At 42.2% G+C, this 27,371-nt stretch overlaps 1 protein-coding gene across 1 annotated transcript in view; it reads right to left on the bottom strand.

Moving 5' to 3' along the window:
- Window positions 1-27,371, bottom strand: part of LOC126249182 (diacylglycerol kinase 1) — a 747,622-nt gene that overhangs the window by 154,955 nt on the left and 565,296 nt on the right. The window contains exons 16-20 of the mRNA XM_049950837.1: window positions 23,855-23,979; window positions 21,205-21,339; window positions 20,913-21,068; window positions 7,204-7,378; window positions 7,117-7,131 (exon numbers count right to left, since the gene is read on the bottom strand). Coding sequence (XP_049806794.1) covers window positions 7,117-7,131; window positions 7,204-7,378; window positions 20,913-21,068; window positions 21,205-21,339; window positions 23,855-23,979 — 606 coding nt within the window. The remainder of the gene's footprint in view (window positions 1-7,116; window positions 7,132-7,203; window positions 7,379-20,912; window positions 21,069-21,204; window positions 21,340-23,854; window positions 23,980-27,371) is intronic.

The raw sequence follows: 27,371 nt of genomic DNA, 5'->3' as shown, positions 1-27,371 counted from the left end.
TTGGGAGGGATTTGAGATGATGATTGTCGAAATAGAGAGGATATAGACCGCAGACTGACAATATATAGAAAAGTCTTTCCGAAAAAGAGAAATTTGTTACCATGGAACATAAATTTTAGTAGTAGGTAGTTTGCTGAAGGTACTTGTGTGGAACGGAGCCTCGAGAGGAAGTGAAACGGTGACCATAAGCAGTTCAGACAAGGAGTGAATAGAAGGTTTTGAAGTGTGATGCAACAGAACAGTGCCGAATATTAGGTGGATGGGTCGGATGAGTAACGACAAGGTACTGAATGAAATTTGGAAGAAAAGAAATTTATGGCACAGTTTGACTAACAGAACGTAGCACTTGATATTACTCATCCTGAGGTCTAAATTAATCGTCCAGTTTGATTAAGGAAAGAAGTGTGGGGGGTAAAAGCAGTGCTGGGAGACCAAGGCTTGAATAGAGTAAGCGGTCTGAAATTGATGTAAGTTGCAGAAGTTTACAGATACGAAGAGACATGCACAGGATGGACTAGCATGTTGTACCAAACCACTCTTCGAACAGAAAATCACAGCATCAACATCTAATGCGGGAAGAGCGCTTACAAATGTATAGGATAATGAGGTAAGGATGTAATCAGCGAAAATCAGTAATAGATATAGCAGAAAGATTATTAAAGTACTATTAATAAAGTACACAGCCAAACAGTTGCCGGAAATCTATCTAAATTTGACCTAGGTTTCGATACTCATAGGAGTATCTTCTTCAGAAGTCAATGATTTTACTTGCTTACATTGAATTAAAACAAGTTAAATGAATCATGAGCTAAACCAGCGCAGACACATGCAGTAATTATAACTGAAATGTCCATTGAAAGAATGAACCATGGATTTCACTCTTATAGATTCAATGGATTAGGTGGCAATGGACGAGAAATGGACGGGACAGGGGGAGAAAGAGGTACGTGATAGAACACAAGTAATGAAGAAGGAAGACAGTGTCGCGGCTGACAGTGAGCACGAAAGAAGAAAGAATCGTTAGCGAGAGAAAATGTGAAAGTCTGCTTCACTACCTGACGGAAAAAAGTGGCCATACAGCCCTAAGTTAGTATTTAAAGGAAACGTCATGAGGTTGAAAAAAAAGGAAGGGCTTCCACTTCTTCGTCAATGCGATAGGTGGCGAATTGCTCACAGGGCGCAGTTTGCTTGTTCCATAGGCGGACAGCAGCACAAGAAGGCAGGAAGGAAGATTAGTGTTTAACGGACCGTCGACATGGAGGTTATTAGAGTCGGAGCACAAGCTCGGAATCACTCAAGGATGGGGAAGGACAGCCACTGTACCCTTTCAAAGGGACCACAGCACTGGAGAAAGTGTTGGAGAAATTTTTGTTTTACGGCTGGGGACATTTAGGACATTAGACAAATGAAACCTTGTATTGCTGTTACGATGGCAGTGTCCCGTGGTACGTGATATTGGGGTGCATATACCTTGAGGGCAGATAAAGTAGGTGTAGCGTATGGTATTCAAGTAACTTTTCTGGTTGCGAAAATTCAAACAAGGCATCGACATAGTGAAACAAACGTTTGTAGCAGACGTGACGCACATATGTATTTGTGGTTAGTTCCATAGTTTTCACAACATATTCGATATTGGATTACACCACACTAGTGGAGATTGGTGGATCGAGTGTCTGCCCTAGTAAGCGATCTAGACAGCTTTATTCGCAGAACCTTACCTTTTAGAAAACGGTCCATCCATCTAACTTTCTGACTCAGTATGTACATTAAAATTTTACTTAGTCTAAACCGCTCCGAAAAAGTTTTGCACCATCCTCATGACTTGATTAATTTGTGTGTCTTCCTATCATAGACTGCATTCTGAATACACTTTTGATCACAGGGAATCGCCTTCTGTGTAATGTTAGTAAGATTTAACCTGAATTCCCAGCGCAGTGAAACAGACCGTACTGTGTGTCCAACCGTAAACGGGACAGCGCAGCTCATTTACATTGTTCGATGTGCCAAGTTGCCCCGATGGGCTACTTGAAGCTTCGACAACAAGCGTACTGACACTTTACGGCAAGAAGGATCATTAGAAATGGAAGCCGCCTGTCGAATGGAGTGCACCACTCAAAAGATTGAAGGTGTGTCTCGCAGTGGTCGCCCACTAGCATAGCACCAGCTGTTGACTGCTACCAACAAATTACTGTTCATAGGTGCTCATAGGTACTCATAGGAGGCAAGAAAAGCGCACGCTCACATTTGGAGGCAACTCTGCACAGGCAGACAGTACGCAACTCCCTCCACACGATTGATACATAACACGGATTCAGAAAATATCGTTCTTGGGCAACGCAGCTAGCTCTTTATTCCCATGAAGTAATGAGTGCTGTCGACAAGGGATCTCAGATCCATTCCATATTCCTAGATTGCCAGAAGGCTTTTGATACCGTTCCTCACAAGCGACTAGTAATCAAATTGCGTACATATGGAGTATCGTCTCCGTTGTGTGACTGGATTCGTGATTTCCTCTCAGAGAGGTCACAGTTCATAGTGATAGACGATAAATCATCGAGTAGAACAGAAGTGATATCTGGCGTTCCACAAGGTAGTGTCATAGGCCCTCTGCTGTTCCTGATTTACATAAATGATCTAGGTGATAATCTGAGCAGCCCCCTTTGATTGTTTGCAGATGGCGATGTAATTTACCATCTAGTAAAATCATCAGGCGATCAGTTCCAATTACAAAATGATTTCTGTATGGTGTGAAAAGTGGCAATGGGCGCTAAACAAAGAAAAGTGCGAGGTCATCCACATGGGTACTAAAAGAAATCCGATAAATTTTAGGTATACGATAAATGGAACAAATCTAAGGGCTGTCAATTCGACTAAATATCTAGGAATTACAATGACGAACAACTTAAATTGGAAAGACCACATAGATAGTATTGTGGGGAAGGCGAATCAAAGACTGCGCTTTGTTGGCAGAACACTTAGAAGATGCGACAAACCCACTAATGAGACAGCCTACATTACACTCGTCCGTCCTCTGCTGGAATATTTCTGCGCGGTGTGGGATCCTTACCAGGTAGGATTGACGGAGGACATCGAAAAAGTGCAAAGAAGGGCAGCTCGTTTCGTGTTATCGCGCAATAGGGGTGAGAGTGTCACTGACATGATACGCGAGTTGGGGTGTCAGTCACTGAAACAAAGGTGGTTATCTTCGCAGCGAGATCTATTTACGAAATTTGAATCGCCAACTTCCTCTTCCAATGCGAAAATATTTTGTTGACACCCACCTACGTAGAGAGAAACGATCATCATAATAAAATAAGAGAAATCAGAGCTCGAACGGAAAGATTTAGGTGTTCCTTTTTCCCACACACCATTCGAGAGGTGAATGGTAGAAAAGTAGTACGGAAATGGTTCGATGAACCCTTTGCCAGGCACTTACGTGTGAATTGCAGAGTAATTATGTAGATGTAAATGTAGATCAGTTTGGCCTCTAAGCGACAGTACTAACCCGCTATCATCTAGAATGCATCCTGGATGAATTACGTCGGATTCCCTTCACCGACGAGCGCTGTATTTGTCTGAGGCCTGATGATCGTGGTAGAGGGGTGTAGGAGTGCCTAGATCAGGGCTTAACAACTGGCCGGTTTTGAGCGCGAGTACTCGCGTCTGCTCAGGCACGTGCTCGCGAGCAGGTGCAAGGTCGCGGAGTAGGGAGGGAGGGGAGGGAGGGGAAATGCGCGCGCACGTTTGAATGTGATCTCGCGTTCTTAGCAGATTTAACTAGCCATCTGAATGCTTTGAACATTTTACTACGAGGTAAAGATCTGCTAATTACTCATTTCATAGATCGAATACGAGTTTTTAAAATGAAATTGACACTTTGGGTGAGTCAGCTGGAAACAGGAAACCTAGCTCATTTTCCTAAATTATCATCCATGCAAGATGTTCACAAAGACTGTGAACGTTATTCACATAGTTTAGTTGATCAGCGCTTTCAAGATCTGACAGCACTAGACAGTGATTTTGATCTGTTCTCTCCATATTCAGCGAATATTTAAGAGATTCGTCCTGAGCTGCAGCAAGAAATTATTGACCTGCAGTGTGACAGAGAATACAGAGACAAGTTTCAGAACAAGAAAAACATTTTGGAATTCTACAGACACTTCCCTCGCGATAGATTTACTCGTTTGCACAAACTGGCGGCTACAATAATATCAATGTTCGGTTCCACGTATGTTTGTGAACAACTGTTCTCTGCAATGAAATGTAACAAGACGCGCCTGAGAAACGCATTGTCTGATCGAAATTTAAACTGCACGCTGCGCCTAAAATGCACAAGAACAATTACTCCGAACATAGACGCAATTGTAAAGGGCAAAAAGTACAAGATAACCGAGAATCCCACACTTCAGTGACACCTTTTATTGTGTAACAGTTCACAAATTAATGCGAATGTAGAGGCATACACTAAGCTAATAAAATTATGTGGCATGTGTACATTCTCCTATATTTGTTTCATTTGTCGCAGTAATAATTCGTGAGTGATATCCCTGCAGGTGGCCGCGGATTTACATTGACTGGCGGCAGCTGTTGTGTGCCCCACGTGACTCTCCCCACTCTCCGCTCTGGTCCGGTAGTGGGGGTAGCGTGCTCGCGCTGCTCCGTGCTCGCACCTTGCTGCTCACAGCTTGCTCCGCGAGCACGTATGTTGTGAAGCCCTGGCCTAGATGCAATGCAAATGTTAGGTATGCAGTACCTAGAGTTTAGCAGGAAGGTGGATCAGACATTTTTTCGGCTGGAAGCTACAGACGTCTCTCAGCGCATTCGATGATAATTTGAGGGTTGCGCGTAGAAGGACAGAATCTTCCAACATACTGTCTGGACCTACACTCATCATTCCTGCGATGGGGTCACTTTTCAACGTGATCATGCACGATCGTCCACCTCACCCTTCCCCGTGCCCTAACTCTCCTCTCACTTAATGGTTGACCGCATATGCCGACACGAAGACCATCAACCATTCTCTGAATCAGATGTAATTGGCGCCGAAGTCCATTGGCGAAGTATGAGTTAGGCTTAAGTAGCAAGTTTCAAATAGTAGAGAGCATATCAAGGAAGATCAAACGTGTTACAATGCATGTGGTCGTGAAACACAGTACTGAATGTTATCCAGCAGCAGATTTTGAAGTTACAAGCATGCAAGGAAGTGTACTTTCCTACTGACTTTATTTTCGTTATTGTTGTTTTTATACTGTACAGTATTCTTTTTACTTACGAAAGGGTAATGGTTTTATTCCCTGTTACATCTACATCTATACAAGCTACCTTAGTGAGTATGCCAGGCGTTCCTTTGTGCACCAGTCCCATTTTCCCTTTCATGTTTGAATAGTGAATGGTGGGCGTTAGAACGATTGAGGGTAGGCCTTTCTGTTTTTACCTTCACGGTGTTTTCGCTGTATAAAGGAAGCATTATATTGGTTGGCTGTTCTAGGAACCTAAGTTCTCGAAATTTCAGCAGTAAACCACACCATGGTACACAACGCCTCTCTTGTAGCGTCTGCCATTCGAATTGAACGAGCATCTCAGCGAAAATTTAGAGCCCACTAAAAGACCAGTGACGATACATGTTACTGTTCGTTGGATCTCCTCTATTTCTCCGATCAATCTTATCTGGTAAAAGTTTCAGACTTAAAAGCAATATTTACGTATCGTCCGAAAGAGGATTTTATAAGCTACCCTATTTGTGGGTGGACTATGCATCCTAAAGATTCTTCCAATTAGCCTGAGTCTGGCATCTGTCTTTACTGCGATTAGTTTTATGTGGTCGTCCCACTATGAAGTATGCTGTAATCATACTCCCATATATTTAATGGATGCCGTTGCTTCCTGTGATTGTTCGGTAACAACAGAGGTATCGTCCTTCATCTACACCTACACATAGAAGTTTACTGTGGAATTCACGCTTACGTTTTCAGTAGAGGGTTCATGGAACTATTTACAGATAATCCGCCATTGGCTGGTTAGTTAGTTGAGCTGGGGGAGGGGACCAAACAGCGAGGTCATCGGTTCGATCGGATTAGGGAAGGATGGGGAGTGAAGTTGGTCGTGCCCTTTCAAAGGAACCATCTCGGCATTTGCCTGAAGCGATTTAGGGAAATCACGGAAAACGTAAATCAGCGAATTTGAACGGTCGTCCTCCCGAATACGAGTTCAGTGTGCTAATCACTGTGCCACCACGCTCAGTATGTGCTATTCCATCCTCGAATATTACGTGGGGAAAATGAAGGCCCAAAACTGTAAGTATGGGGTTTAATTTATCTTATTTAATCACGATGATCATTTCTTCTTATGTAGATTGGAGTCAACATGATATTTCGGCATTGGAAGGAGAAACTTGCTGACTGAAATTTCATGAAAAGACCTAGCCGCAACGAATATCACTATTGTTAATAACTGATAACCGAAATTGTTTATCACAACGAGGACACTCGCTGCCGCATTTGGCGTTAATACAAAACCAGTGGCCCTTCGCTGAATTTTTTCAACACCCTGCCTGCGTCAATCGTATTTGGTAAGGATGCCATACCGCGCAGCAATAATTGAGAAGACGACGCACGAATGTTGGCGGTCTCTTTAGTAGATTTAGTTGCTAATAATTGTAATCCTTGGGTATCTGTTTGAATCGACAACCTTTAAATTTGAGTGATTTGTCATGTCACCGAAATTTAACGAAATTATTTTAGCAATTGTGTGGAGGACCTTACACTTTTTATTGTTAAGGTAAACTGCCACTTTTCACACCGTGCAGACATCTCGTAATTCAACCATCACACGGTGGTTGATACGCAGGTTGTGCAAAACTTTTTTTGAGCGGCTTACATCTGTTAGCTACAGAGGCATACACACATTAGCATACGGGTGTAAGGAGTTGTCAAGTAAAAATGACTCGAGTTTCTTTATACAACAGGTTTTATTGATACGTATAGTGCATGGTTTCCAGGTGATAGTCCGATCAGCGGTGGATGTTCGGCTGCAGCGGGTCCCGTCTGTGGTGAGTGAGAGGCGACAAAGGGGGTTACCAGCTACATGCTAGGCTCGGCGTACGCTAGCGCTACCTACCCTGCGGCTTGAAGGCTGGAGGAAACAAAGCAGAGCGTTAGTGTGTTTGGAGGCCGAGGCTAGAAATCGCAGGTGGTAGGGTTGTACCTTGAACGGCGCTGCCGGTGTCAGCGGGCCCGGCGCGCTTGTGGCCGCGGCGGAAGATGCGCCGGCCGCCGTGGTCGCCCCACAGGTTGGAGCCGCCGTGCGTGTACGGGATGTTGAGCAGCGCGACGCCCTGCAGCGACTGGCCGCCCGCCAGCTCCAGCGCGACGCCGTCACACTGCCACAGACACGGCTGTCAGCACGAGCCACACACTTCTTATTCGTTATGCAATTCTCACGCATTTCCACAAATGGATGTCTAAACCGGAGGTTCGCAAACTTTCCCTCTGACAGGACGCTTTGGGAATCCTGGTACTTCGACGGAACACCTTGCTTATTTTAAAGCTTAATAAAACTATAAAAAACGAGAAAAAGTTGCTTTATCTGTTGATTAATTCAGTCTGAAATCATAACTAATAACACAGAAATCATGATCAAATTTTAAAGAAATAAGAAAAAATAACTGAAACTGTGGTGTCACCGCCAGACACCACACTTGCTAGGTGGTAGCCTTTAAATCGGCCGCGGTCCGGTAGTATACGTCGGACCAGCGTGTCGCCACTATCAGTGATTGCAGACCCTAGCGCCGCCACACGGCAGATCTAGAGGGACTTCCTAGCACTCGCCCCAGTTGTACAGCCGACTTTGTTAGCGATGGTTCACTGCCTACTTACGTTCTAATTTGCCGAGACGATAGTTTAGCATAGCCTTCAGCTACGTTATTTGCTACGACCTAGCAAGGCGCCATATTCAGTTACTATTGATATTGTGAATCATGTACCGTCAAGAGCGACGTTCACCATTAATGGATTAAAGTTAAATATTCCACCAGCTACGTCCGTTTTTCTAAATTCTAATTTCCTTGTCCTGTTACAGACCTCACGCCAGCCTGAGTTAGCTAAGACGCGTGCATTTCGGCCTCCTCTAGTAACACGGTGTTGGCTCTCCTGACAACCACAACAGAAACTTCCTGGCAGATTGAAACTGTGTGCCGGACCGAGACTCGAACTCGGGGCCTTTGCCTTTCGCGGGCAAGTGCTCTACCATCTCTTTTTTTTTTTTTAGGAGGAACAGACACCTTTATTATTCACAAAATAAACATAGTACGCCCTTACACATTATAACTGTCCTGCAAGGAACCTCGCTGCCGTCCTACCATGCAGCATGAAGTAACAAAATCAAAGTGGAGCCACCTCCGGCACCTTAAAGAAAAGTATTTATAGATATGAGAACAAAATTTGAAGTACATCCATTTGCTAACTGGGCAAGCGTTACTTTTTTCTAGGTCGCATACTCGTATAGTGACCTTAGCTGATCACTTTACTTGGTCGGTTTCACAACGACAGCACCGCCGCTCATCTTTGCGCACCCGGCACACCCCAGGTATATGGCGGGTCCGCAAAAACCGTTACTAGGAAATTGGCATACCAATCCTTGTACTTTTGTAGCCGTAACAGTTTTGTGTGTCCATCTTGCCAGTAATCCAGTACGTTCAGACGTGTGTATCTATAGATGCAATGGACTGTCATTCCTGTGATCCACGCCACTGCGTTTGTCTTATGACACGGAAAATACGTTTCCTCTGGAAAAAATACTGTGTCAGGAGAGACTTCTGTATAGATAGTGCGCCGCATGAACGCTATTATCTTTCTTGCGAGAGTCCAGACAGCCAATGCCTCGCCGCAGACCAGCCGATGGTCGTCCGTAACCAGCACGCCGCATTGCTGACACATGGGCGAATCCGCCAAATGTATTGCGTACTTTTGATCATTCGTAGGGTATTTTCGGTTCACTACAATGTACCATGTTGATCTGACTGTTCTAGGCAGGTGAGGGTGGATGTACCGTGTGGCTACCAAAGCAAGACTCACGCCCCGTCCTCACAGCTCTACTTCTGCCAGTACCTCGTCTCCTACCTTCCAAACTTTACAGAAGCTCTCCTGCGAACCTTGCAGAACTAGCACTCCTGAAAGAAAGGATGTTGAGGAGACCTGGCTTAGCCAAGGCTTGGGGGATGTTTCCAGAATGAGATTTTCACTCTGCAGCGGAGCGTGCGCTGATACGAAACTTCCTGGCAGATTAAAACTGTGTGCCCGACCGAGACTCAAACTCAGGACCTTTGCCTTTCGGCGGCAAGTGCTCTACCATCTGAGCTACCCAAGCACGACTCACGCCAGGAAGTTTGATATCAGCGCACACTCCGCTGCAGAGTGAAAATCTCATTCTGAAAACATCCCCCAGGCTGTGGCTAAGCCATGTCTCCGAAATATCCTTTCTTTCAGGAGTGCTAGTTCTGCAATTTTCGCAGGAGAGCTTCTGTAAAGTTTGGAATGTAGAAGACGAGGTACTGGCAGAAGTAAAGCTGTGAGGACGGGGCGTGAGTCGTGCTTGGGTAGCTCAGATGGTAGAGCACTTGCCCGCGAAAGGCAAAGGTCCCGAGTACGACTCTAGGTCCGGCACACAGTTTTAATATGCCAGGAAGTTTCATATCAGCGCACACTCCGCTGCAGAGAGAAAATCTCATTCAAGAAAAAATAATTACTTATATCACATGTATTTAGTAATTATTTTATTTTTTTCCACAACACATACAAAGTAGAATAAAGTTTTAAATCCCTCCGATGATTTTGTGTCCTAAAATTACATATCTTGCCGATATCAAGTACAATACCGGAAGGTTTTCTAATGTCTAGTGCAGCTGCAAGGCTGAACTTTGTTTTCGTTGCAGCATAATAATAAAATCTTGCTTCACATAACTATGTAGTGGTAAACGGAAGTAAAACAGTAATAGCTTGGTTTGATAAACTCAATTATTCTTCTGATAAATTCGTCCAGAAATTTTGTAATGCCTGATCGTTGTGTTTTGCTTCAAATCAGAGTCAGTTATTAGGTTAATTAGTTTTTCATAGTATGTTGCACTTAAGCCTGCTAGCTAAGATGTTGCGGAAAATGGATTTCGCAAGCAGAAATTATACTCACTAATCTTCTGAAAATACTTTTTAGGGAGCACATTGTGGTCATGTGGGAGCGATCTAAATGCTTGTGAAACAATAACTGGTAACCAAGATCGCAGGAATTCTTTTTATTCCATGATTGACGGTTTCGGCGAAACTAAAGCCGCCATCATCGGATCTTAGGACACAAACACGTTGCCTTGATGTTGAAACCTGTATGTGTCCTAAGATCCGATGATGGCGGCTTTAGTTTCGCCGAAACCGGTAATCATGGAATAAAAATAATTCCTGCGATCTTAGCTACCAGTTTGTTTTTTCTGAAAATATTGCACAAGAATTTTTTCCAAATTATGTAAATGCTCTAAAAATAACTTTGAAATTTAATCAACATTATTTTCAGTCAAACAGTCATATAAAACGGGGAAAGCAATTAAAATTGTTTTCCTGAACTGCAGAAATCCTAAATTTCAATTTTCCCTCAAATGATCCAATTTTGTCTCTTGTATTAAAAACTGTAAGATTATTGTCTTTTAATGATAATAACGGATGCACATTTCATAACCGACCGCTGTTGGTGCGACAAAACGTCATATGCGCGTAATTATCAGTGACAACAGGCATTTCTTCCTGTATATATTCTTTATGAACATAGCTCATACTGTGGTGCCGCCATTAACTTGGTCCTGTCCTCTTATTAATAATGGTCGATAGAGGTTGGAAATCGACATTGTCGGAGCAACTGCCAACCCATATGATCTTACAATGCGGTTACAGGCTGCCTGCCTGCCTACATGTTAAACAGAGTTCAAAATGTCATCCCTCTTCTACTCACTGAGTTACATAAGACTCCATATAACTCATTTCATGATCATTACTACAAACAAGCATCACATTTCAACAAAAGTGGCTCTGTAATGCACTTTCACGAAATCCAATTGATCTGTATGGCAAAACTGTGTTGTCAGCACAGTGTGAATACGGCACCTCCAACACACTCAACAGCTGTGGCCGCTTTGGTCCTCCTTCCTCCACTGTCGCACTCTGCGCAGCAAAATGCTGGTTATAGCGGCAGCACAATGCTGTTGACAGTATTGCTGATACAGTCTTCATATATCTAAGTAAAATACATCAGTAAAATTCTTGTCATTGCAAGGAAAGACTCTTAACAATTTTTAATACATTAAATGTATTCGCAATGGCGGATATGGACAACCATCAGCAGTAGAATGGAATGACGACAATCAAAATTTGCGCCTGACTGGGACTCTAACCCCGATTTTCCTCTTATCGCAAGCAATCCCTTTACCATTTTTTGCTGATTTCTTCTTTTTCTATAGAGAATAGGACTTTTGGTTTCATTTTATTTTTTTTTATTTTTTGTTTATGTTTTTTGCAGGCAAGTGGTCTATCGCCTTTTTTTCATTTAAACAGGAACAACAGAGAACAAAAAAGCTACTTTTTTGTTGGAATTATAAAATGAGATTAACAATTTCCTTATATATAGTTTATAAATAGTTCTCCTACTATGCTTTAAGTTTCAATGAATAGCTTTCACATACTAAAGCAAATCCTGGTTCACATATAACATTTAAGTGAAGTTAAATTTCGGAAACAATCACTTCATTGTCATACCACAAATAATGTTTCTGTGTTGCTTGAAAGCTAGTAAACTGAACATTATTTTCGCATTACATAAAGAAATAAACACACATTACAATGGAGAACCATATTTCTAACCCCTCCCGCTGTTCCGCTGTTTTGTCTTCCGGATATGTCTTCTCATAAGTATATGGTATCCACCGAGTCTTATCTTCCTTTCATTCTTTCTTCGCATCGATAATTTAACTTCTTATACCCTGGACGTTCCAGCTATGTGTGTGGTACACACACATAGCGTAAATTAGTTTAGGTTAGTCTAAGTAGTGTGTAAGCGCGGACCGTCCACGATCCCTCAGTACGATGCACTCGCCCGTTCGACGCTAATCATCCCCGGACTCGATGCTTCATCTGGCATCGCAGTTACCACAAAGACCCAAGTCACGATGGACTAGCGCCCGACAACTTCGATAAGCTCTCAGCATCGCGGGACATCATTTCCAACCACTCCAAGAACATTTTGTGAACGGTGACAGACTCTAGCTGGTACCAAGCCACGTACCTAAGAACTATTGTTTTGTTATTCATTGTCCTTCCATTTTAACTTCAAGAGACTGTTGTTCTGTTTGTTCATTGACTTAATAAACTTCTGTTGCTCTGGGTATCTGGCTTCATATCTTTTAGCGTGCGCCTTCACAATCGCGCATTCCACGTGACATACCGGGTCTTCTTACCAACATTATTTATTTTATGCGGCGCTACATTAGCCTGTGGAGCGCAAAACATTAGCTGCCTACTGGGTGAAGCACCTAAGACAGACACCTGAATAAATCAGCCATTAGCCACTTTTAGTGACAGGAGAAAATCTTTCAAACAAAAGCTTCTCAGCTTGATGGGGGATATACTGTGATGTTCATAATTTTGACGTATGTGGAAGGTTAGAGGACAGAATTGCGCTCTAATAAAACTGCTGTTAGTTAGTTTTGATATGGTATACAAACGACGTAGCAAATGTTACGATTACCAGCAGTATTGGTAGCATTGGCAGGGAAAGAACGTAAATGAATACGTGTCAGATAAAATACGAGCCGATGAACTTTCTTTGATTTTTGTCCGTTTCTTTGTTTGTTTTGCACGTAATTAGAACTACAAATCGTTCAATGTTTTTACAGTTTGCATTTTATATTCTTACAAATTACAAAATGCAATTTATAAATAATTAAAATTAGTTGATCGCGTAACTTTTGCGCTTTTATGCAACCAAAGCAATTACTTTTGATGTAAGTACCGTTTACATGCACACACGTACGAGGATCCGTACAGTTATTGTTGTTATTTTGTACTCAATAGAACGCTCTTCATCATGATTAAAGGTTAGAATTTTCTGTTATTGCTGATAAATCGAAAATTGCTTATCAAGAACACAAACATGTTTCATATAAGCTCGGCCAAATGTTGAAGCGATATTTGATACGTTTTTTCTTCCATTTGACTGACAAAGTCTTCTATTTGAAAGGTATGCGGCCATCCAAATTCGACATGTAGTAATTCCATAAAGAAAGTTTTTAGCGATCAGGACGTTTCCACGGAATTACTACATGATATGCTTTTGTTTTGAGTTTTTTAATTATGTTGTTTTGAGAAAATTATTTTAATAGCGCTATATCATAAATTAAATTTTTTAATTTTTACAACAACATCCCTTTGTTTCACGTTAATAATTTTCCAACAAAAATTCAATCAATCATTGACAATTTCAATTTTGCTATAGATACTTTTTATTTTATAGTAACAGACAGGAGGATAACTATGTAGAACAAATACGTTCCTTAAGTTACGCAACACCACTTCCATTTTCTAGGAAAATCGTGAGACACTAATCGCATACGCAAACTAAGCGATTGAAATAAGATAACGCCCGACAGGTATGCAATACATCTAACTATACAGCTAGCGCGGTTACGACTTCAACTGACAAGACTGCTAAGAAAGCTACCGTAGTCGACGTTCTTAGAATCTGGTGGATGAGACATGAGTAAACTTTGTTATCTTAAGTGCATTGCCATGTTACTTTATTTACCTTTTAATAATACGTTTGCAGACCTCTACAATGCATTAAGGTTGCATGGTTATTATCTTACATCAGATAATGGTGTTGATCTTTTACAAGTTCGTTCGCAAACGCATTATATAAGAATAGCACTAAATGTAGAGTAGGGATGAGACGGCGAGGTATGGCGACTCGAGCGTACTGAGATTTGCTGGAGTTTCTAGTTCTCGAGCAGTTCTCGAGGAGCTGACGAGAGACAGAGCGGTGGAGTGCGTCAGTGTGCAATAGTTGGCTGCGACATCACGCGCCGGGGCTATTACTTGACTTGAACGCTTACACAAACACGCTCTCGACTCACTGTGCTCGCAACTCGAATGTCTCTGGTTTCAACTGGATGAAGTTGTGATTCATATCAATATGGGTACACGAAAACGAAAGTCACAGAGCAGGCGGAGGATGGAGATACCGTTAGTTACATGAGTTGTTCTAAAAGGCTCCGCTATGTTTAAGAAAGTATGACGGGCATGCTTGGACACCTCAAATTACACAATTTATCGAGCAATGAAACACCGACGTCCACGGGTACAGAGGCTGATTCTTCAAATAATGCGAGTCAGGCAAAATACCCAGGTATGTATGTCATCCATTCAGATCATACAAAATGGGAGTTCCTTGCAATAGGTAGGATAGCGCCCGAAGCGAAGGTAGGAAGATCTTGATTTTTAAATCGGATAACAGTAACATACAGCATACCCCAAAATCAAAACTATCCAAGCTTTTTCGCGGCACGATATGTAATTTTTTGGACCAGTTTTCGAGCCAAATGTGTCTCCTTGGAGAGGCAGTGATGTAAATCTCACGTTTCACTTCAAAGAGGGAGGTAAACGGCAGCAAGAACTAGATGTAGCTCTAGAGTCCACGATAACAGACGATTTGCACCCTCTCTTAGTCGTTCAGGACACTCCTTTTCGATGTTTTGTTGCACTGCTGGACCCAAAATATTCGATACCAAATCGAAAAAAATTGCGCCACATAACTGAAGAAAATTACCATAAAGAGAAGGAGATTGTAAACTTTGAAGTGAAAGACTCTGCATGTGTTTCTTGAATGGCAATATTTGGACCTCGTTGAATCGCGAGGCATATATGGCTTAGGCTGGTCATTTCCTGAACAGTAATTGATGCTTGAAAGCTTTCATCCTCTATACATTCCGTTTGCCAGAAAGGCTCACATTGCTAAATATTAGTGAGGCGTAGGATAACTTGGTTCCAAAATGAGACATCACAACTGACAATGCCAGTAACATGACGGTTGCCATACAGCTTCTTCACATTGGCTACATAGATATGCAACGTACGTCTTGTTTGGCACAAGCCATCAATTTAGTTACGAAAAGTTCTTTGGGCAGCAACGGTATGCTCTGCATTTTGTGGGAAAAGACCAGAAAAATGGTCAGTTATTTTAAAACAAATTGGAATGTTTATGAAAAACTGCATGAGATCCAGGACATAATGAGAAAAACCTGTACATATATTAATTTAGGAAACTGAAACCCGATGGAATAGGACGTTTCATATGCTACAATGCCTACCGAAGCAAAAGGAATGCGTTGCAGCCTCTTTGCAGCTTTGTATTCAGATGTCCAGAATTTCACATCTGACGAGTGGCGAATTTTGGACGAATGTTTACGTGTACTGGAGCCATATGAATTGGTAACAGGTGAAATATCATCTGAAAACTATACTACTCTTTTGAAAGCTATTCCAATAATCAGACATCTAATCCTGCAAAGTAAAGTGGGCTACGACGACAGTATAAGAGTTCAAATGTCTCTGAGCACTATGCGACTTAACTTCTAAGGTCATCAGTCGCCTAGAACTTGTGATGGAGGACTATAATTCGATAGTAGGAAAATGAAGAGATGGAAAAATAGTAGCAAAATGTGGACTTGGTGAAAGGGAAGGAAGGAAGAGGAACACGCCTGGTAGAATTTCGCAAAGTTCATAATTTAATCATTGATAACACTTGATTTAAGACCCATGAAAGAAAGTTGTATACGTTATGGCCTAGAGAGACTGGAGGCTTTCAGATTCTTTATGTAATGGTAAAGCAGAGAATCAGAAACGGGATTTTACACTCTAAGGCTTTTTCAAGGGCACTGTGAACTCTGACAATAACTTAGCGATTATGAATCGTAAAACGCAAGAAATTGCAGAGAGGTAGAAAATTAAGAAGATAAGTTGAAAGAGCGAGAGGTTATTTAGAGTTTCAGTGGGAGCATTCGCCAACGTTTTGCTGAAACAGGGGAAGGAAATACAGTAAAGACTAATGTGTAGCTTTGAGTAAAGAAATAGTGAGGGCAGCCGATAAACAAATAGATAAAAACACAAGGGCCAGCGTAAATCTTTGAATAGCATATGAGATACTGAATTTAACTCATGAAAGGAAAAATATAATATGCAGCAGATGAAGCAGGCGAAAGGGAATACAGATGTCTAAAAATGACATTGGCAGAAAGTGTAAAATGGCTGAGCAGGAATAGCTAGAGGACAGATGGAAGCCTGTACGATTGTAGTTAGGGTGAAGATAGGCACCGCCTGTAAAATGATGAAAGGGACCTTTGAAAGTAAGAGAAGCAACTGTATAAATATCTACAGCTGAGGTAGTAAGGCATCCCTAAACAAAGTAATGCCGTAAATAGGAATGAGTATATAGAGGGATCGTACGAGGGAAATGAACTTGAAGACAATGTTATAGAAATAGAACAGGAAGTACATGGAAAATATGATACTGAGAGAACAATTTAACAGAGCACTGAAAGACCTAACCCGAAATAATGCCCATGAAGTAGACGACATACTATTAAAGTTGTTGAGATCCTTTGGAGAGTCAGCCGTGACATAATTAACCCACCTGCTGTGTAAGATATATGAGACAGGAAAAATATTCTCAGACTTCAGGAAGAATGTAATAATTCCAGTTCTAAAGAAAGCAAGTGCTGACAGTTGAGAATATTATAGAAATGCCAGTTTTATTAAGTCATAGTTGCAAAACAGTAACACGAAAAATTTAATTGAGTCACTGGTAGAAGGTGACCTCGTATAAGATCAGTTTGGGTTGCATAGAAATGTAGGAACGTGCGATCATTACTGACTTCTCTTACAAGATGGGGGAAAGAAAAGTAAACCTGCATTTATAGCATCTGTAGACTTAGAGAAAGCTTCTGACTGTGTTAACTTGAATGCACTCTTTGAAATTCTGTAGAAAGCACGGATAAAATGCATGGGACGAAAAGTTATATGCATCTTGTACTTAAACGAGACTGCAGTGACAGGAGTCGATGACCATGAAAGCGAAAAAGTAGTTGAGAAGGGAATGAGACAGGGTTGTAGCATGTCCACGGTGTTATTCAATCTGTACATTGAGCAAGCAGGTTTGCCGATGACACTGTAATTCTCCGTCAGACACAACAAAGTATATTAAAGAGCAGTTGAACGGTATGAACAGTGCCTTGAAAAGCTGTTATAAGTCGATTATCAACCAAATTAGAACAAGGGTAATGGAATGTAGTCAAATTGAAACAGATGGTGCTCATGGACAGTAACAGTAGTAGATGACTTGTGGTATTTGAGCAGAAAAAACCGATGATGGTCGAAGTAGAGAATATAAAATACAGACTCGCAATAGCAAGGAATGTATATCTGAAAAAGGGGAATTTCTTAGCATCGAATGCATACTTATGTGCTAGTTCTTTTCTAAAGGTATTTGCATGAAGTGTAGCCTTGTATGGAGTGAAATGTGGATGACAACCGGTCTAGACAAGAAGAGAATACAACCTTTTGAAATGTGGTGGTACAGTAAAATGTTGAAAACTAGATGGGTAAATCGAATAACTAATGGAGAAGTCCTGAATCGAACAAGGGAAAAAAATTGTGGAGCAACATGACTAAAAGAAGAATTCGGTTGTTGGGACAGAATCTGAGGTCTCAAAGAGTCATGGGTATAGTAAAGAAAGGAAGAGCGAGGGAATAAAAGTTGCACCAAATTTCAAAAGTCTCTATTTGCTTTATGTTTCCACTTTTTATCGTTTACGTTTTACTTCTCTACAAGGCTATATGTAAGATACCGTGTGTGAACAGAGCAAGCTGTGTCTTGCACGAGTAATTACTGTTGAATATCTACCGCTTCTCCAAGAGAATCCTCTTTTCCTCTAAGAACGTCATAATGTTTGAACTTAGAATATGCTCTAAGATCCTTGAACAGTTGGACGTCAGCGATGTTGGTCTGTAATTCTGTACATCCGGTGGTTTATCTCTTCTGTAAACAGACACGCGCAAGAGATTCTTTATAAAATAAGCTAGAATAGAGGTAAAGTGCGCAGCGTGATAAATGTAAAATCTTTATACATAATCTTGATTTGAATTGTCTCGATTGTTTTTCGGTATCGAAGATGCTTATTTCTAAGCGTTTCATTTGCGTGTTCAGCTGTCAAACAGTGGTATGATAATACTGTCTTCATTAGCGAATATATTTTTAAATGGAGAATTTCATATTTCTGCTCTCTGTCTGATACCTTCGGTTCCGCAGACTACGTCTAAAAGTCGGTAGTAGAGTTTCGACTCATCTCGTATATGGGCATAAAAAAACTACTAGATGGTCGTAACATTCATCACATTAGTCCACGGGAAACACTCAGAATGATATATGGAAGTCATATCGCAACACACGTGAATAATCAACCTTGGCGTATTCTCATTTTAGAAGAAACGGAAAACTTTTATTTAATTTGTGTGGAGTTTAAGAAGCCCTTGTCGAAATTATCTCTTATCATTTACACGTCCTCGTACGTTAGGAAGAGGCGCCGGAGAACTTATCGACGCCAGCGGGCAGGGCAGCAAACTCTCATTTAGGAGATGAATGTCACTTTACCCGGAAATGCCTGACTTTAAAAATAGCGCCTAATTGAAGGGACGCTATCGCAGTGAATGCGCCGCTGCCTCCAGCGAATACAGATAATGGTTCTGCAGCTGCGACGTGTGCGTGTCCTTTGCGCCCCTCCCAGGCTCCTGTTGTTCGCTTCTCTTCCGCCCAGCGTGCTATTTAGCTGTCAAGTGGCGCACGCGAGTACCACGTGGAAATATCTGCGTCTCAGTTCCGTCAGAGCCCTTTTAACGTTCTCATAAAAAAGTAAAAGAGACCAATAATTCTAACGTTCTTCTGTTCTAGGATCGAAGTTTATATTTCAAGTTCTAACACTATGAAGTTCATGGAGTAAAACAAGCTTCTCTCAGTCAAGTACGGTTTCAGGAAAAACCGTTCATGTCGAACACAGCTCCGTTTAAATTTGTTTGTGCAGCCGTATTGTTCACAGTTGATTCACAGTTATTAATGTTTGTAAAATGCGTATTTATTTTACCGTACTGTAAGTTTCGTTGTAATTTTTTTTTCAAAACATTGTAAATTTACTTTTTGGTTTCAATATCTTTCGTTATGAAAAGGTATTAATTCTAGATAACCAACCAAAATTGTAATTTTTTTTTCATTCCAGACCACTGACAATATTTTAAATGAATAAAACTAAACGCATACCATAATGCAAATACGATTTTAGTAGTTAATGCAAAAACAGATTAAAATACTTTAACATCAGCATCCTTTACTCGTACGAAACTGCGCTACGAATTTTGAAAAGTATGATGTAATGGAGGTTAGAATAAGATTTCGTTGTGTATTTTCGGTGAAATTTACTGACTGCCTCTCATTTTTGAGATAATATTATTTTTATATGTATATTAAAAGATGACATAAGAATGTAAATCATCAAATACTTTAAGAGCGTCTCTTTTTTGCCAGACTCACGTACCGTGTGGGAGGAGCGTTCCATTTCATAAGCCAGTAATAATCAGTTAACATAGCAGCACACATTCCCTTTGTATTTCAAATATCCTGAAAAAAATTTGACCATGCTCTTCAAAATTTGCTAGGAAGAAATCCAGTAGCTGCGGGTACCACGTTTGTCTAGCTCGTTCGTTACTCCTGACTTGACTTTTATTCGGTATTGGGTCCATGCTTGCCTGATACATACTCGTTTACTGAATACATTACTTTATCATCACAATATATTGATCTTTTCAGTTTCTTTCCCTCTTGCTTACACACATCGTACTATCAGAAAATGTAAGCACGTGCCTAGAAGCTAACATTTTTTCTCCTATAATCATACGCAATGAAGTTATTTCGTCACTGTTAAGTGAAAGAAACAATTTTTTTGTAAGATGTGACGTACGAATTGTCAATGAACGTAATGCATAGGATCATAAGTATTGTTTTGAGCCAATATCTGAAATTGGAGACAGTATTAATAAACATTCGTTCTGCCGAATACAGCCTAACATGTTCTTTTCCGATTCAAATAATGAAGCAATTTGTTTCGAAATTAGACGAGAAAAAAGATGAAAATATTGTGCTGATTATTCCCGGAATAGCTCCAAACTTAAATCTGGCAGTTTGTTAACATGGTCGCGGTAGAATGTTTGATTTTGTCACGGAGCCACAACCTGACCTCTGCTTGTACCACTTCATCACAATCAAAGTGAAGTCGTCATAGGAGTTCTTTAGGTTTTGGAATCAGATGAAAATCGGATGGGACCATGTCGGGACTGTATGGAGAATAATCGATGGGATTGTTGTAGATGTCGCCGTGCTCGTATGTGGTCTGGTATTGTGCGTACTTTGTGTGGTATTCATGTGTGACCGGACTCTTCGAATTCGAAACTCTACTGCACACGCTGTTTTTCACGCTCCGCCATACTGCAGGTTACACGCCGCCAGTTACACGCTGTATTTCGGAGCCCTGTAGCGGAAGAGGGATGCAAATATTTAGACATGAAGAACAAAGATCTAGAATGTTAATAATGTTCGTTTTATTTAAACCTTTAAGAGCTTTTCCATAAGTAATTCCTAGGCATTACTTTTCAGCATGCCCTCGCAATATACTGTGCACATCGAAACAGAGATACTGGTCCAGCTTAAGAGAATAATTACTAAATAACCCAATCGTCGCTCTCATGAGTGGGAACTGAATGAAAGTGCAAAGAAATAATTCCACTTACCGTGATATCTATATCTTCATGGAGGTTTTTGCAGGACGCTGCAAACTGTTCCGATGTTGCGAATTCAAAATACCAAAGCTTGTTTCTCATGCGGCTGTTAAACTTCTCTGGATTCTTCTCTCTCTCCAGATGGAACTTCACGCATATGGCAGCGTCCTGTTGAAATGTAAGTGAAGATGGATGTAGTCAACAGTTTGATGCACCGTTGTAAATACAGACTCTACGACTTCTGCAAATAGTTTCTGGATAAGTACTGTGGATTCTATAATGAGTATTGCGTGGTTATACTCACCACACCCACAGAAAAGTAGTTGTTGATGATTGTGTAAGGCACTGGGTCTCCCGGTAATTCGTCTCCGCTCGTGCACTCTGGAATAACTTCGATCTGCCATCGATCCATCATTACCTGGGAAGCACGTTCTATTTTCTGGAACACAAGAAGTTGAGAACATTCAATTGTGGAACGATTCTGTTACGTAAAACAATTGCGGTGAGCCCACTGCGAAGACATACATCCACTCCTGTAGCCGAATATGTTAACGCATTAAGCTGTTGTAGCTACGGGTTGGAGGCGGCTGGTTCCATCTTAATGCTCGATTTTTTTTTTTTTCGCAGGTGTTTAGCAGTCATGGGAGGAAAGTCATGGCAGTGGTTACAGTACTATAGTTCAATTCTTTTATCTTGGCGGTTCGCGCGTGCCCGCCCAGACGTAGGAGATTGCTGCGTTGCCAGTTGCACGCGCCAAGAGAAGCAGCGCCATAGTATAGGATAGTTCGCAGACTTAGTTTAGGGGGGAGCGCGCAGTTTATGAAGTAAAACCAACACGGCCAAATTAACCCTTTCGCTGCTACAGAGACGTGCTCCCCGCATTCCGCGCTGTGCGACTGCTTTGACACACCTTATAATTCGATTTCACAAAAACTATTTGGCCCAAAAATTTGATTTTTACACATCTTCTTGACTGATACCTTCACCTCATAAATGACTTTAATTTTGTCTCGATGTTCAACGCAGTTATTGCGTAGCATTAAATGTAGTAAACCATTGCACGAAATTTTGAAGAGTTTGCAGAGGTAAAAGTCCATAGCGTATACTTTCCGTACGATCGATTTTAGTTGCCACTAGAAACTTAAAAAATTACATTCGAACGAATAAAATTCATGAAGTAAGACACTTCGATATTGTTTTTAAATAAACTCAGGACCTTTCGCTCAGTAGCCAAACACTTTAACCATTACACTAACGTAGCTCGTCGTTCTTCACTCTTCCTGGAAGAGTTTAAACTATCACGCAAAATACCTACAAACACTGTTGGTATGACTATGAATTACTCACGTTTCGTCGAAGTACAATAGGAAACAAACAATTACCGCTGTTCTTTATTGCGAAAAAGCGGTTAGTGAGAATGATAAAAACACCTTTCCCTGCTATCGCCTGAATTAGGAGGCTTGTTGCTTTTTGGTTTATTAATTAATAAAATATAAAGCAATTGGTATAAAGAATGCTTTTTTCCAAACTTTCTATAAAAGAAATTCTGCTATCAAGACATTGCTTTTGTTCAATTACTGTATTTATGACTGAACGTTTCTTAAACTCGTCCGTGCTTTGCACTGCAGTCGAGCTCTGGCAACGTCGTTCTCTGTTCATTGGCTGACTGTGTTTTGTGACGTAAGATGCGCAGAACGAACCTAAACTCGGCCGCCGTCGTAAATGACGCGCACTTTAGTAGCTTTATTCATGTGTGTCTCATTTTTTCAGAGGTATTGGACATGTCAAGATACTGCAATTAAAGAACAACAACATATCATAAACCATATATATAGTTCAAGTTAGACAAGAATGGTACAGGTAGTCGAATGTGACCCTGTAGTAGAAAAACACCTACTTTTGTTTCAAGTAATTTATGGAAATCACAGAAAGCCTAAATTAGGATGGCAAGATAGAAAATGGAACCTGCATTCTCCCGAATACAAGACCAGTCCGTTTAAAACAGTACTACGTCATTCGGTTTATCCCTTGTGTATCACACGGTTTTGGAAAGAAGTTATTGAACTGAGTAAATGAATAGTCCCTGATTGTCCATCAAATAAGAGCAGAACTTCTGGTTAGCGTAAATTTTGAATACAGTTGTTAGGATTTTGTCTCTTTCATAAAAAGTGACACACTTTTACAGAAAGAGGTAGATCTGTTTCTAAATACCAGAATGTCATCAACAGCTGAAATATAAGATTTTAAATCACAATAAGCGTAATCTGTCGAGTATTGAACCTCTCTGATGTGTTTTTTCTTTCTTTTTTGTATTTGCAGGAATGTATGTAATTTGTGTTGTTAATGTAATGATATAACTTTTTTATGGAGAATATCATATAATACGATTATTTACTGTTTATTATTATGTACGAAGAGTCCACTTCAGGTCCCTTATTTTCTGCATTTATCCCTTATTTACACCTCTGTTATACTCTATTGTCCCTTATCTCCACTTCAAGGAGTTGACAACCCTAGTGCGAGTGTGCATGTTTGTGTGTACGCCTAAGAGGCAAATAAAGACAAATGTCACGGAAAAACAACACAAAATGGAGATATTGCATGATGGAAAGAAAAACCAAAAGAAAAAATATAACTCCGCGGTGAAACCCACTGTTCGCCACGAAGCTGACCGACCACTGCGCCGTCGTTCACCTTGCAGTATCATTTGGATGCGTTATTGCGTGTCATGGGGTCAGCACGCCGGTGTCCTAGCTTTCCACAAGCAGGAGTCGCTACGCCTCGTTCATGTAGCCCCTCAGTTGTTCTCAAGAGGCTTAGTGCACTCCAGAATAGAACCCGGCTCCTCCACATGGCAGTCAGACACGATGTCGGCTTAGCTACGAAGGCGGACGGAAAGAATGTAGCGCCGTACAGTGTTAAATGAAGAGCTTCTCACATGACTGGATGCCTACCTTAAGTATTTTGCCGATGTTCTCTCCTTCATAGCCTCCGCCCCAGCGTAGGCATCTTGCTAAGTCGTTTCCGGTCCCAAGTGGTATGACCCCAACTGCTGGTTGTTGTTCGTATTGGATGCGATCTGCAAATGAGAAAAATCGTCAGTTTTGGTTGGAGTTTTGCAGTGGAAGTAACGTAAAAATTTAAAGCAAAAAAGTTTCTACGTAGAAACTCGACGCCAGAATCCTCGTATTGCGCTTCTGTACAGCTCACACTGCGCCAGCCGCTGCCTAGAAGCCACACTAACGTAAATGGATCGTGCCTCGCTCGATCCGCGCCGAAAGTGCAATTTTTCTAAATCGTCAGTTTGTGTCACTTTTATTTCTGAACAAGCCGTACATATATCAAAAATTTGGACGAAACCGATGATGATGATGATTAGACTGTCGCCTTCTTAGTCTGCAGCCGCATGGCGAACTGAGTAAGCGGCAGTCGTTGTCCATCACTCGCTATCTACGCGGTCCGGCCTAACACCCCTCCGATCGGGCGAGTACTCAGCGAGTGCGATGTAAGACGCGCGTGGCACATTACATGCCTCTCAGACTGCGTTCACGGAGGTACCTAACCACAACGGTCGTCAGACACCGTCGACAGAAGTCGCCCGATAACATTGGCCGACAGCATTTGGCAGAGTCAAGGAGGTTAGGTTAGGCCACATTACGTTAGAATCTATTCTGCACTCCTGGAAATGGAAAAAAGAACACATTGACACCGGTGTGTCAGACCCACCATACTTGCTCCGGACACTGCGAGAGGGCTGTACAAGCAATGATCACACGCACGGCACAGCGGACACACCAGGAACCGCGGTGTTGGCCGTCGAATGGCGCTAGCTGCGCAGCATTTGTGCACCGCCGCCGTCAGTGTCAGCCAGTTTGCCGTGGCATACGGAGCTCCATCGCAGTCTTTAACACTGGTAGCATGCCGCGACAGCGTGGACGTGAACCGTATGTACAGTTGACGGACTTTGAGCGAGAGCGTATAGTGGGCATGCGGGAGGCCGGGTGGACGTACCGCCGAATTGCTCAACACGTGGGGCGTAAGGTCTCCACAGTACATCGATGTTGTCGCCAGTGGTCGGCGGAAGGTGCACGTGCCCGTCGACCTGGGACCGGACCGCAGAGACGCACGGATGCACGCCAAGACCGTAGGATCCTACGCAGTGCCGTAGGGGACCGCACCGCCACTTCCCAGCAAATTAGGGACACTGTTGCTCCTGGGGTATCGGCGAGGACCATTCGCAACCGTCTCCATGAAGCTGGGCTACGGTCCCGCACACCGTTAGGCCGTCTTCCGCTCACGCCCCAACATCGTGCAGCCCGCCTCCAGTGGTGTCGCGACAGGCGTGAATGGAGGGACGAATGGAGACGTGTCGTCTTCAGCGATGAGAGTCGCTTCTGCCTTGGTGCCAATGATGGTCGTATGCGTGTTTGGCGCCGTGCAGGTGAGCGCCACAATCAGGACTGCATACGACCGAGGCACACAGGGCCAACACCCGGCATCATGGTGTGGGGAGCGATCTCCTACACTGGCCGTACACCACTGGTGATCGTCGAGGGGACACTGAATAGTGCACGGTACATCCAAACCGTCATCGAACCCATCGTTCTACCATTCGTAGACCGGCAAGGGAACTTGCTGTTCCAACAGGACAATGCACGTCCGCATGTATCCCGTGCCACCCAACGTGCTCTAGAAGGTGTAAGTCAACTACCCTGGCCAGCAAGATCGCCGGATCTGTCCCCCATTGAGCATGTTTGGGACTGGATGAAGCGTCGTCTCACACGGTCTGCACGTCCAGCACGAACGCTGGTCCAACTGAGGCGCCAGGTGGAAATGGCATGGCAAGCCGTTCCACAGGACTACATCCAGCATCTCTACGATCGTCTCCATGGGAGAATAGCAGCCTGCATTGCTGCGAAAGCTGGATATACACTGTATTAGTGCCGACATTGTGCATGCTCTGTTGCCTGTGTCTATGTGCCTGTGGTTCTGTCAGTGTGATCATGTGATGTATCTGACCCCAGGAATGTGTCAATAAAGTTTCACCTTCCTGGGACAATGAATTCACGGTGTTCTTATTTCAATTTGCAGGAGTGTATGAATGAAGTAAGTTCGATTTTAATTTCTCAGGGTGGGGTGGGTATCACGACGCCTCTGTGCTTGAATACGAGTGCTGCATAGTGGCTTGTGCTATTAAAGAGACACCCAGTGCAAGTGAATGAGCTTTCCTGTCTCGTAAAGAACGTGGCGAGTACTATATACTGCCGCGCGGGATTATCCGAGCGGTCGGTGGCGCTGCAGTCATGGACTGTGCTGCGGAGTTTCGAATCCTCCCTCGGGCATGGGTGTGAGTGTTTGTCCTTAGGATAATTTAGGTTAAGTAGTGTGTAAGCTTAGGGACTGATGACCTTAGCTGTTAAGGTCCATAAGATTTCACAAACATTTCAACATACTATTTACTCAGTCGTTGTTGTTGTTGTGGTCTTAAGTACAGAGACTGGTTTGATGCAGCTTCCATGCTACTGTATCCTGTGCAAGCCTCTTCATATCCCAGTACCCACTGCAACCTACATCTTTCTGAATCTGTTTAGTGTATTCATCTCTTGGTCTCCCTCTACGATTTTTACCCCCCACGCTGCCCTCCAATACTAAATTGGCAATCCACTGATGCCTCAGAATATGTCCTACCAACCAATCACTTCTTCTAGTCACGTTGTGCCACAAATTTCTCTTCTCCCTAAATGGTTCAAATGGCTCTGAGCACTATGGGACTAAACTTCGGAGGTCATCAGTCCCCTAGAACTTAGAACTACTTAAACCTAACAAACCTAAGGACATCACACACATTCATGCCCGAGGCAGGATTCGAACCTGCGACTGTATCTCCTCTCCCCAATTCTGTTCAATACCTTCTCATTAGTTATGTGATCTACCCATCTAATCTTCAGCATTCTTCTGTAGAACCACATTTAGAAATCTTCTATTCTCTTCTTGTCTAAAGTATTTATCGTCCACGTTTCACTTCCATACATGGCTACACTCCATACAAATACTTTCAGAAACGTCTTCCTGACACTTAAATCTATACTCGATGTTAACAAATTTCTCTTCTTCAGAAACGCTTTCCTTGTCATTGCCAGTCTACATTTTATATCCTCTTTACTTCGACCATCGTTTTTGCTTCCCAAATAGCAAAACTCATTTACTACCTTAAGCGTCTCATTTCCTAATCTAATTCCGGCAACATCACCCGATTTAATTCGACTACGTTCCATTATCCTCGTTTTGCTTTTGTTGATGTTCATCTTATGTCCTCCTTTCAAGATAGTGTCCATTCCGTTCAGCTGCTCTTCCAGGTCCTTTGCTGTCTCTGAAAGAATTACAATGTCATCGGCGAACCTCAAAGTTTTTGTTTCTTCTCCATGGATTTTAATTCCTACTCCGAATTTTTCTTCTGTTTCCTTTACTGCT

This window comes from Schistocerca nitens, chromosome 3, assembly GCF_023898315.1.
Source record: "Schistocerca nitens isolate TAMUIC-IGC-003100 chromosome 3, iqSchNite1.1, whole genome shotgun sequence".
Taxonomy (NCBI): domain Eukaryota; kingdom Metazoa; phylum Arthropoda; class Insecta; order Orthoptera; family Acrididae; genus Schistocerca; species Schistocerca nitens.
The sequence above is the reverse complement of the archived record's forward strand: the minus strand, read 5'-3'. Positions and strand labels throughout refer to the sequence as shown.